This window comes from Callospermophilus lateralis, chromosome 2 (genome assembly GCF_048772815.1).
Source record: "Callospermophilus lateralis isolate mCalLat2 chromosome 2, mCalLat2.hap1, whole genome shotgun sequence".
Taxonomy (NCBI): domain Eukaryota; kingdom Metazoa; phylum Chordata; class Mammalia; order Rodentia; family Sciuridae; genus Callospermophilus; species Callospermophilus lateralis.
The window spans coordinates 183337270-183350383 of record NC_135306.1 but is presented as its reverse complement, the minus strand read 5'-3'; the positions used below and the strand labels follow the sequence as shown (position 1 = coordinate 183350383).

At 49.8% G+C, this 13114-nt stretch overlaps 1 protein-coding gene across 1 annotated transcript in view; it reads right to left on the bottom strand.

The window, feature by feature from the left end:
• Positions 1–13114, bottom strand: part of Prr5l (proline rich 5 like) — a 79687-nt gene that overhangs the window by 32173 nt on the left and 34400 nt on the right. The window contains exon 5 of the mRNA XM_076844346.2: positions 406–463. Coding sequence (XP_076700461.2) covers positions 406–463 — 58 coding nt within the window. The remainder of the gene's footprint in view (positions 1–405; positions 464–13114) is intronic.

The following is a 13114-nucleotide window of genomic DNA, read 5'->3' as shown; positions in this document are numbered from 1 at the left end:
CTGCTCACCCTAATGTCCTCCAAATAAGGGGGACACTGCTGTCTACCAGGATCCCAAGAAATATTACAAAGGCCAACAGGAAACAGCCAGAGGCAGAGCCAAGGGACTAGCATGGCGGAGTCCACAGACAACCGCAGCCCTTCCAGGGAGACCATCAGGATGTGCCCCGTGAAATCCCTTAACAAGGTCTCCAGAGCCGCCACCCGTGTCCCCTCGCTCTTCAAAACACCTTCTGATTGCACTGCATGAGCGGCTGACTCAGACCCAAGTGCCACAGCAGAGCCGGGGGACAGGGTGACTCACTCGCGTGCAGCCTGCTCCTTTTGGACAGAAGCGTCTCAGCTGTCCCAACATCAAAGGCTGAGTCACAGGGGCCCCACTCCACCAGGGCCGCCTTGTACTTGCCTTCGCACAGCTTGATCTTCTCCTCCACAAACGACAGTCCCTTTGCAAGCAGCTGGTTCTGCCAAAAGAGAACAAAGGACACAAGAATTGGAGACTCTGGAGCAACCAGCAAGCAGCCCTCCTCCACCTCCAACAGAGGCCTGGCCCTGCCTGGGCGCAAGTCCTGCCTTCAAGGCCAAGGAGGCTTCTGTCCTCTTGGAAGGCCGAGGCCTGGGAGAACCAGGAGACACCCCAGAGCCAGAGCAGTGAGCAAGCGAGCAAGGGAGCCAGAGCCGAACGCAGCCGCCACCCCTCCACCGTGGGAAGAGAGACGGCACAGCCTCTGCTGAAGTCACTACTGCTGCCACCCCATGTCCTGAGATCCCCAATGATCTAAACTCACAAAAGGGAGCTTTGAGGCCATGGGAAAATATGCTGAAATAGACCTTTAAAAAAGACTGTCACACTAGCACAAAAGAGATCACAGGCAAAATCCTGCGCAGCAGCAAGTGGGGGTCGTGAGTGCCCCAGGGCCTGGGGAAGCTGTGGACAGATGGCCAAGTCCTCCTGCCATGGCAGCTGGCCATGGGCGAAGGTCCTGCATCTATCCCAGGCTCTTTCAAGTCATTTCATTCCATCCTGCGAGGCTGAATGAGTGAACTATTAGCCTCACCTACTGGTGGTCAGCCAGCTGGGCCCACAGGACACGGCGGACCTTCCTGCTTCTGGGAGATAGGCTCTTCCCACTCTGCTTCTCCGTGTTCCAGCACGTCTTCCCACCCAGACCCCCTCCTACCCTCCCAGGGCTACAGCTGGTCCCTCTGTGAGTCACAGATGCTCAAGGCTCAGTGATAGCTGGTGCCTCTCCACTCACCTCTCCTGAGATTACTGGAGGCCTGTGCTTGTGGGGAGGTGAACAACGAGGGCGTGCATGCTTATGAAAAAAACAGTGTAGTCTTTAACACTGGCCTTTACAAAACCCTAAGGCCCTCCCACAACAGTGATGAGAACATAGCACAGTGGAAAGAGCCTGGACACCAGAAAGTTCAAGTTCCAGCTCAACTACTTTTTTTCCCCCCACTTACTGTATTACTTTATTCTGTTTTTAATTTGTATTTTGGGGGGAGGGTACCAGGGATTGAACTCAGGGGCACTCGACCACTGAGCCACATCACCAGCCCTATTTTGTATTTTATTTGGAGACAGGGTCTCACTGAGTGGCTTAACGCCTTGCTTTTGCTGAGACTGACTTTGAATTTGGGATCCTCCTCCGTCAGCCTCCTGAGCTGCCGGGATTACAGACATGCACCACTGCACTCAACTATATATTTGTATTTTTAATTGACACATACTAGTGGGACCTACTTTTGGAGAACAGTGACATTCCAATACCTGTGTACAATGTGTAATGATCAGATGAGGGTAACTAGCCTACCTGTCACCTCAGATATTTACCATGACTTTGTGCAAGGAACATTGCACATCCTCTCTACTAGCTATTTTAAAGGGTACAGTTAGTTGTTTTCAACCATAGTCACTCTACAGAGCTACAGAACGTTAGAAGCTAGCCCTCCAATCTAGCGGTACCCCTATGGCTTGGCTATTTCTAGCTTTGTGAGTTGGAGCTTAATTTCCCTGAGTAATAAGTTCCTCATCTATAAAATGGCACAATATCAGCAATGTCATAAAGTTCTTGCAAACCAATGATTATAAATACACACACACAGTATCTCATGTCTTCAGTAATCAGTGGTGGTGGTGGTGATGGTAATAGTTACTATCTCAGCCCAACCACTTCACAAAAGAAGTGGGAGGTAAAGAGAGTCAGTAATGAATGGACCTTATCACATGTGCTTAGAGTTTATCAAAGACACCATGCCCTTTTTGTGGCTGGGACACATAAACTGAACTTCATAATCCTATCAAGATTTGCAAGATATGACCTAAATTTGGAGAAGTGATTTGGCCACCAGTTGGTTTCAAGATGGCGGCTGGAATCCCAGATCAAAGTTGGAAGCACACGGTGTAGGAGGACTTTGCTAAGGCAAACAAAAACCAATTCCTTCACCAAGAATTAAAAGAAGAGATAGGATTAGGATGTAGCCCTAATCCGTGCCCTAGTCCCCAGCTAAGCAAATGAATCCTGGCAGCTTCCGGGTCAGAAAGCAAGAAAACTCCGCAGCAACAAAATCAGACTGGCAGGACCTTGTGACAGCTGAGCAGGATGTGCCAGGATTGCTCAGGGGTCCAGTGATGTCAATCGCTCTGTCCAAACGTTTCTGACACAGTCCCAGTTGTGGTCTGGAGTCTCTGCTTAGGGTTGAAGGGGCCTTAGGTGTCATTTAGTCATCCTCCCCTCTCCCCAGTCCTGTGGTCACACACACACAGGTTTTGTTGTTGTTGTTGTTGTTGTTGTTTGGTACCACTGAGTCACATCCCTAGCCATAGAAGTAGGGTCTCCCTCCCTCAGATTCTAACACGTGGAGGTGAGGCTCAGCCTCCCCGACTTGGCCTTCATTTCAGTACAGGCTATCAGGAGTAAGGACCTTCAGTCGGCTTCCCGCAACCCCTTTTTCTGCAGACCTGTACAACAACCCGACCGAGCTGCCCCTGCCTGTCCTCACACCAGCGCACCCACAGGTGCAGCTCTGGCTGCCTGAGGGGCCCCCTCCCACCCTACCCCATCCTGGCCCTTAAGCTGAGCTGCCTGGCTCTCCTCCTAGGAGCCCAGTCTCACAGTTTCCTGTGGCCAAAGGGTCCTCCTTCCAAAGGCCTTGTGCTCTGAAGGACCCCCAGCTGGGGCCTAGCACTGCCCACTGCCCACTCCACAAGTTGACTTTCAGTCTGTGCTTTCTAAGCGAAGTCTGAGGAGACCCTGCGACGAGCACTGTGGCTGGGCCTCAGCTCCTGGTGGTCCTGCCTCCCTCGACCTCCCTGGGCCTGCTCGTCACCCCCCTCTCCATCCTACCACCCATGTCCCTCTCCTCCTGGGTGGTGACAGGGTCATGTTGGCCCAGCTGCTGGTGCAGGGAGGCTCAGGGTTGGCTGTGTGCCTAGGGCAGAGGCCTCTAAGGGGCTTAAGCCTGCTCACAGGTCCTGAGACAGAGAGAGGGGAGGAAGGAAGCCTGGCCTCGGGCAGGCACCAGTCCTGCATATTCAGTCTAAGTGCCTGTTCTTTCCAGATCCCACTTCTCAGTACTCTCACCCCTGTCGAGTGCTGATTCCAGAAGGTTCTGAGCAGGGGTGAGGGAGCCCATAGCCACAGAGTGAGACAAGACCCCCTTTTCCCTAGTGAAACTGCAGACCCATCACCTCCCCAGCCAGAGAGCCCTCAGCCCAGAAGCGGTCACGTTATACAGCGGCCACCTCGGAAACACCTTGGGCCTCTGGAAGGGCCCGCGTTGCTTAGGGCACCCTCCTCCTGCCCCTCAGTGAACTCAGGCATGGACTAAACAGCCCTCTAATGAAGAGGCAGAGTGGTCCGGAAGGGAAGAAATGACTGGCATTTTTTCTAAGACCTAAAAAAGTGGGCTGTAAACAGAGACATGAGGCTCAGTTAGAAAAATGCAAACAAAGTCGCCTTGGGAACGCCCCGGCCACCACCACCCGGCCTGCAGGAGGAGAGAAAACCCAGCCCATCCGGGGAAGCCGAGGCGGGGAGGAGACCAGGAGAGCAGGGTGGGGCTCCTCGGCCTCGTGCACCTCCTGTGAAGCAGACACCCCCACAACCAGGGAGCACAGAGGGGTGAGGGTAGCCCCAACCACCTCTTCTTGCAGGAGGGACTTTCAACACAGAGCAGGGACTCTGCATGCTGCGGCTGCCGGCAACTGCAGTGTCCCCTGCCTCAGCCCTGATGGTGACCACAGTAAGAATGGCCGTGGGGTCATTGACTGTTTTCACTATCAGGCTCCAAATGTCTCTCATGCATTACCTCATCTTACCTCTACCATGCACCTATTCCCTTTTAACAAAAGAAACTGAGACTCAGAGAAGCAGGCAGCAAATGTGGGGTCAGAATTTCTACCCAGATGGCTCTGAACCCCAAATCCATGTATTTCCCCCATTACAGCATATTCCTCTGGCTTACCTTAGCAAAACAAAGCAAAAAATAAATAGATAAAAGCTAAGATGCATAGCCATGCTGTGTTGTCGGCTCACTATGTACCAAGCACTTTGTGTCTGTCACCTCCCTTAGTGACCACATCAACCTTATGAAGTGGGTACCATGATCACAACTAGGTTATTGCTAAGGGAAACGAGGCTCAAATAGGTTAAGAAACAAGCCTAAGTTCACACAGTGGATTGGACTCCAGACCCACCTGGCAGAAGGGTTGGTGCTTTTTGCCATCATGCTGTCTGCCCTGAAGAGCTTTCTTGTGTCCTTGCCCACAGAAGAAGCAGATGGAATCCGCTTCAGGTCTAGACCCTGGGGACAGCTGGCCCAGCCATCGCAGGCCACGTAACTAGATTCTACCCCAGGCCTTCCATCCACCTGGGTTCTTCTGCAGCCCAGTCTTGCTATCAGCTTTCCAACTCCCATCTCTCCGAAAGGACTCTTCCAGGGCCCTCCTCTCCACTACCACATTCCGTGTCCAGCCCAGGTGGATCCCATTCCCAAACAAGACATTCCTTCCCACCCCAGAGGGGCCTGGTGGCTGTGCTGCTCTGCCTACGGAGAACATATGTGAGCCAACAGTTCCACCCAGGCATGTGTTTCCGGTGATATCCGTGTCTTCAAAGGCTCCTGCTATTGGCGAGGACCCAGGGATGGAAATCACAGGTCACCCCCATTTCTAGCCGGCACGACTTGGAAAGGCCAGCGTGATCTCTGATGTCGTCTGCATTTCCTGTGAACCTGGTCGCCCTCCTGAGCAAGCAATAAAAGTCTCACAAACACATCACCCCCAGGCCCAGAGAGTTCTTAATAAACCAGTCCTGGTGTGGGCGGGTGGGATGAGGTGGAGCGAAAACCCAAGACAGAGACTGGGAAGATCAGTCACTCAGCAGTAGTCCTGGTTCTCCACTGAGTACCGTTTCAGCCACCATGAAACGGGGAAGTGGGGCTTCTAAAAATTATTATTTTTTAATCAGGAATCAGGAAAACAGACCATATCTGATTTGTCAGACACTCAAACAAACCAGCCAAATCCCTGAGCCTCCTCCCCCAGGGTCTTTTCTCAAGGGATGCCTGGAGGGCATTTTTACATTTAGAAAGAGGCTTTTCTCCTGTGGTCAGACGACCTGGGCTGGATCTCTGCTCTGTAATTGACTATGATCTCAAAGAACCTCCCGCCTCCCTGAGCCTTAGTAAACGGCTATAAGAAGGGGGTATATATAATAACAGGATCTCTCCGTCCTGGGTCGTCAGGAGGGATAACGGAGGTGACTCAGGAAGCGGGTTGACATACTCAAGATGCACCAGGATCCCGGACGCTCATGAAAGCCCACAATGCTGGGTCCCAACCCTGCGTTCCTCACTCAGGTGGTCTGAGGGAGGGCCTGAGATTCTGCTTTTCCACATGTTCACAGGTGATGCTGCAGCTGCTGGACCGGGGACCACACTTTGAGAACCGTGGTCTCAGCCCGGCACCTGGCACAGGACTACTTGAAAACACGGGCTGACATCACTGCTGTGACTTTCTCCTCCCTGCAGCTCTGAAAGGACTTCAGAGAAAGGGCTCTCCAGAGTGAGCAAAGGTTCCCAGGGCAGCCTTTGCTCCTCATGCAGATCTACTCTTTTTTTAGGACTAGATTTGCAATATCTCCCCCCACCTTCTAGGCCTCTCTCTCCCTTGATGCCCTAGACCTGGATCTTACCATCCCTTGCCTGGTGTACAATAAATCAGCCAATTTCATATATAGTGGGTTTCTGAAATGCATCCTGATATGGAAGAACACACTCACCTGACACAGGGCAAGTCCTTTCCACAGAGCACAGTAAACTCCCTCATCACCTGTCTCCGGCGCCCATCTCTGGATGGCATCTCAGCGTTTCGTACCTATACACTCCTTTCTCTCACAATTGAATGTGCGATAACCTCAACGCAGTGAGGCGGAAGATTTGACATTTCGGCGTGCCTATTGATTTTCACCTTTGTCTCAAACATGTTAAGGCCGTGGCTGTCCATTTCAAAACCCATTTTCCCACTTAGCTTCATCAAGGATGAGAAAATCGCAATAAAAGTTGCAAATAATTGCTCAAATTCAAGTAACTGCTGAGGAGACTAAGCACAGTGAAGCCACCTCTGAGTGACCGCTGGCTGGTGGGCAGCCTCTAGGGGATGGGGGCCACCAGCAAGCAGGGTAAGCTCCCTCTCAGCCCTGGTGAGCTCAATCCCATTTTCTCCCTCCAGTGGCCAATGGGAACTTTCTGGGCCACCTCAAAGTTTACAGCCTCCACCGACCTTGGTTCCAAGTACTGTCCAAATCCACAATGCAACCTTCATGACCTTCCCACCCAAACAGAACACAAGGCTCACCCATCCCCGTCCTCTCGCTGGAGCCCAGCTCTGTGCATCCACAGCCCCATTGTAAATGGGCCCCAATTCTATCTTCCAAGCAGAGCAAATGTGGAATTCCCTTCACTCCTTGAGTCCACCAAATGACCTCCCTCCACTGGGGGAATCCTGCTTATTAGAGAAGGCTTCCCAAGTTGATCAAAGAAGAGCCAACATTTTTCTCCCTTGTTCAACTTGTGTTCGGAAATTACTTTGGCCACTCTGTCCGCTCTCCACCCCATGTGCCCTGAGTCCTATCTGTGTCCCTACAAGAAATGTCCACTTATGCTGGACCTGTTTTTTGTTTTTTTTTTAACTGCAAATAAAAAGTTTAATTTTAGAAACTGAAACCATCATTTGTAAATACACTAAAGCAAAGTCTACTCAAATTGAGAGCGAGCGTAGTTATAGTATTAATAGAATAGAAGGGCAGTCTCCTAGGGGGCCATGGCAGAGGAGCCAGTCACCTCACCCACAGCACCTAATGGTCTGAAATGACGTAGAGCAGGAACCTTTTTCAGATGTTAAAGCAAACACTTAGAAGAATCTGACAACTGATAATTTCACTCTGATGTCCTCGGGATTCTAAAATACCCCAGTGATGGTTGAATCTTCCCTTATTATAAAAAAAGAAAAATCTAAATGCCTAAGGCTAGTCTCACCGCTGTAGCCTGCCAGATGCCCCCGTTGGTCACTACAGCCTCCAGGGCCCAGCTGTGGTCCCAGCACCTGGGTCAGCACACACAGAGCTCCACTGCTCAGGGACGCTTGGTCAGAGGCGCCAGACGAGGTCAACTGCCACACTCTGCACCGGCTGAATCCTCAGCATAGACACACACGGGACTCCGATCTCCAGGAGTCAGGACAGACAGTTAGGGACCTCTGAGTGGATGAACGGACTGTGCAACTCAGAATGCAAAGACCTGAAATGGAACATGTCTGTGACCACGTCACTGCAACTGCACACTCCATGACTCACCCAAGTACAATTTTGTTTTCAAACACTTTGTCTCTGGGTAAACACTTAGCTTCCAGAATATTCTCTCCACTCCTCAACACATTTAAGAGCCTGCCCCATCAGGATGGCTTAGGCTCCACCTCCTATTTACAGGTTTCATTTCACAGCCACAAAAGCTGTTTTGTTGCAATTAAAGCAATATTTAACTAAAAAACAGTACCTGGTTCATGGTTTTTACACAATTGAACAAAAAGCCTACAGGATAAAACTGTTTACATCTTGTCTCCATTCAAGGAAAACTCATTTCTGATCTCTAACTTTTAAAAAATCACCCCACTTTTTAATCACCCCACTTCATAACCAACGAGTTGCTTCTAGTGGGCTCCCCAACATGCTGTGACCTGGCCCAACAGGAGTAAGGCACGTGTGACATTACGGTGCAAGCTGGCAGGTGGCCCCGGCTGCTGGCTTGGTGTCCCACATGGCCCTGTTGGGCAGGTCACAGCCCTGGTACGACAGCCAGCCAGCACTGCCGAGAGTGAGTTCAATACTGAAAGTAGATCAAGGGAAGATTCACTTTCAAAAAGATAAGTTTTTCAAAATGCTCCATCATGAGCCGGGGCTGGCCAAGGCTGCCATTCTCCGTGGGCGTGCTGAACAGCTTTTCCGAAGGGATGGTGACTTCTGAGGGCCAAAAAATCTGACGGCCAAAGTGGACAGCCCAGGCCAGGATGACCGCTTGAGGTTCCACTAGACCAGTGGGTCGCAGCTGTGCTCCAACACCTCCTCCTCCAGGTAGCACTGTCTTCGAGCAGCCTCTCCAGCCCGTCTCACCCCTCCACCTGGCCACCAACAACCACAGGCTCTCCCCTCCGCCAGAGTGTCACAATGGGGGCCTGAGTCACAGCCATCGGAGGCGGCTGTGTCCTCTGAGGTAGAATTCAGTATTTCTAGCTCCCTGATTAGATCCTGCCTGTACTGCTTGCCTCCTCCTCCGTGAACAGGGAGGCTTTGTAGCCAGGGTTTTGCTGGACCTGTTTTTACATCTTTGCCACCCAATCTGCTCTTCAATTCAGGCTGTGCTGTGCGTTACCCATGAAGGTGCATCTTTACCCCTGTGCTGTCTCCAATTTTAACTCCATGGTCACCAGGATGCTTCCTAGGGGTCTCCTCCTTTAGCTCCATGCCAGGTGCCATATGTCCTTAATATTCTTTGGTGATGGCTTCCTGGGACTCTTGCAGATGTGAGAAGCAAATTGAAAAAAATACTATGTGTTTGTGTATGGGTTATATATGCACACATAGGCGCACACACACACACACACACACACATATATATATACCACACACCACATGGCACCTATGACCTACTGGCAAATGGGTGACTAAATTTCTCTTCTTCCTAGAACTAGCTCACTCAGACTCTACACAAGTTTCTGTACCAACAAAACTCTAGTTTCAACAAAAGGGATGGAACTTTCTGGGGCAGAAGAGAGGCCTTTAACAAACAACGCAGCCTGCTGACGGCAGCCAGTGTTCTGTGTCGCCCAGGCCCACCCCTCATGCCTGAAGCACCAAGATACCCAGCTAGGAAATTAAAAAAAATAAAATAAAATAATGCAGAACGTTTCACATCATCAGTTTCAAAAGTTATAAGGGACCAATTATCCTCCGGAGCTGGCGCTCGGATATAGAGTTCCACTTGGAAGCCCTAATTTTCCTTCCGGGCACAATTCAAAACAGACAGAAGGAAAAGAAAAAATCGATACTGGAAATGTCAGAGATTTTTCCAGCCAGTGTCTCGTGGAAATCTTTCCAGGCTTCTGTGGATCAAACAGCCTGACTTCTCTGTGTGCGGACCCAAGATAAGTACCATTTTTTTTACCTGCTTCCCGTGCTCTCACCTCGGGTCATTTTCATTATTCTTCACACGCGGATATTCTTTCTATGAATCTTTCTTAAAAACTGCAAAATGAAAATGCGCAGAGCCTCTCTGTGGCTCTGCAGGTGGTGAGCTGAGCTGGAAGGCGGGTCCCCGAGGGGGACAGACCTCACTGCTGAATGCATGAGCCTGGGGGGCGCCCATCTGCACTGAGGAGCCCAGCACCCACTCTTCACCTTCCCACGAAGCCATATCCACAGCTGGGGTGACTCCCCTGCCCACCCTGGGCTCTGCTGCTCCTCTGCCCTACACCTTCCTCTTGCCTCTTGCTGGGGGAAGTTCTTTCCTGAGCCCTTATTAGCTTTCCTTCCTGACACTCTCAATGGTAGCTGAAGGCCAGCTTGCCCCTATGAGCCTGGATTGCCCTCCTCACATGGAGATTTCTCCTGAAATGGGAATGGCTTTGAACCAGCTCCTTTTCAAGTAGCACCTGGCACTGGGCTCTAACCCAACTCTCTTGAACCACTTTCGCAGATGGGGCTGTAGTCGGGGCCTATTATTCTTTGCATACTGTTTTTCTTAAATCCAGTCACTTTGTATGTGGGTGCATGGGTGTGTGTGTGTGTGTGTGTGTGTGTGTGTGTGTGTGTGTGTTGTTACCGGGGATGGAACCCAGGAACAGTCTATCTCTAAGCTACTTCCCCAGCCCTTTTTATTTTATTTTGAGACAGGGTCTCATTAAGTTGCCCAGGCTGACCTCAAACTTGGAATCCTCCTGCCTCAGTCTCCTACAAAGCTGGGATTACAGGTGTGCACCATCAAGCCATTTTTTAAATGTCACTGTGTTTAAAAAGGAAATTGTAGGCACGTCATTTACCATAAGCACAGTATCATTCAATGATCAACTTAATGCAAACAAATAATGTTACAAAATCCTAACTAGACCATGTCCCTAGCACAGGCACCACATTTGAGGCCTGCTCCTGCTCCCTCCTTAAACACAGGAGATTGCGGAGTCCCAGAGAAGGGCACAAGACACATGACATGGCCCAAGAATCTCCGGCACAATCATAAGGGCTAAAGGAAAATTTAAAAATGGGAATAATTTTGAAACACAAGCTCTAACATTATCCAGTGCCACTGTGTGTTGTGTCACCTGTAATCATTTTGGGTATCTCTGGTAAACAGCCCCTCCCTTCTCTTCTAAGAATCTATTATGCACTCTTCAGAGAGTGGGGAACCAAATATTTAAAAAGCAACCAAAGGTTCTGCACCCACATTTTGAGAAACCTTGTCTTCAAGAGCCTTCTTTCCTTAAATAAGAAAAATCTCAGATTCAAAATTACAAAACCCATGCTGAGTACAATGGTGCACACCTAATCCTAGAGGGTTGGGAGGCGGAGACAGGAGGATCGTGAGTTCAAAGCCAGCCTCAGCAAAAGCAAAGCACTAAGCAATTCAGTGAGACCCTGTCTCTAAATAAAATATAAAACATAGGGCTGGGGATGTGGCTCAGTGGTTGAGTGCCCCTAAGTTCAATTTCTGGTACCCAAAATTATAATTTTTTTTTTTTAAAACCCTACTAAACCCAGCCCCCAACCCCCACACCCAGAAAGAGATTCGGTAGATATTCACCAAGCAGCCTCTCTGATTAAGCCCCTGATAGGAAGTCACAAGTGGTTATTAGTTTTTCAATGCCTGGCATGCTTTGTAAGCAGTATTAACCGCCCCCAAAAACCTCAGGGCTTCCCAGATAAAGTCCCCACCCAAACATCCCTCCCCACCCGAACCAGGGTAGCCCCCAACGCCAAGAGACGCTGACATTTAAAACCTGATTGAAACCACACCAAACCCGTCTCCTTCAAAGGTCAAGGAGGAAGGCAGCCCAGCCCAGAGGGCCCCTCCAAGACTGTGAAAAACCACTCTCTGTAACTGGACGAGAAGTCAATCCACAGAGGCAGCAGGCAGTGAGCCCAAGGCTGACCTTCGGGTCAAGGGCAAAAATGATTCACATCTGCAACTAATTCTCTGTCTGGTTCTTCCTCTTCATGCCTCTCTCCCCCTGCACAGGAGTCTGACCCCATCAAATTCCAGGCTTCTGTTGGGTCCTGGTTTGTCTCCATTTAGAGGAGGCATTTTTTGGCTGATATTTGTCATTCTTTTGAAGCGTACATAAAAGTTTAAGCTTCCTGAATCTTGGAAAGAAAAATAATATAATGGAGACTGCACTGTTTTTTAAAATTTGAAATGTCTTTAAACTTTCTTAAAAAGTATGCTCCACTTGGAACCCACCTGAAACCAAGATCCTTAAGCACTGCTCTTATTTTTCCACTAAAAAGAAGGCGTTAACCTGGGCACATTGGCACACTCCCAGAATCCCAACAGCTTTGGTGACTGAGGCAGGAGGATCGCGAGTTCAAAGCCAGCTTCGACAATTTAGTGAGGTCCTAAGTAACTCAACAAGACTCTGTCTCTAAATAAAATATTTTTAAAAAGGATTGGGGATGTGGCTCAGTGGTTAAGTGCCCCTGAGTTCAATCCCTGGTACAAAACACATACACACACACACACACACACACACACACACACACACACGACTCATATAATAAACATGATTACTCTCTCTCCTGCTTTTTGGCAGTAACTAAGCACTTTATAAATAACTTATCTTTAGTCTTTATCACAACCCTATAAGGTTAGGTCCTATTACCCCTTTTTTTACAGAAAAGGAAACTAAAACACAGAGAGGTGAAGCAACCTGCTCAGGGCCACACAGCTAGTGAACAATTATGCTGGGCTCTGAACTCATGTAGTCTGCCTCAAAGGTCCATAATCTTGATCACTAGCTTCAGCTCCTGACATGCTAGGTGCCCAGCGCTTCAAGTGTGTCATTGCATGCAAACCATGCAGTAACCTTATGAGGTAAGCTGTATTTTATTCCTGTTTCACAGATGAGGAAACTGGGGCACAGAGAGATAAAGCAGCTTTTCCAGCCCACTCAGCACACAGTGAGAGGTGGGGACTCCAACTTCACTGAAGTGTCACCCACTCAGTCACTGTTGTTCATGTCTCCACCACTGCGCCCCGCCCCCCATACTTGCCTTGGGTTATTCAGGAAAGCAGCTTGTGTCTGTGGATTAAAAATGATCCTCTAAGTGGATCTGGAACCTTTAACTCATTAGCCTCACAAGACTGTGTAGGCAGGGGGGAAGATTGACATCTAATCCAATCCTGCCTTCAACAGAGCAGCCCAGGAGGCTGTGACAGGAAATGGCTGGCTGAAGGGCACATGCTCTTACACCCAACTAGCTGTCACCCACAGGAGTGGGAGGGGATACCCTGAGAGCAGAGATTCTCAGGGTGTGGTTGGGGACCCTGGGGGGCTCCTCCAG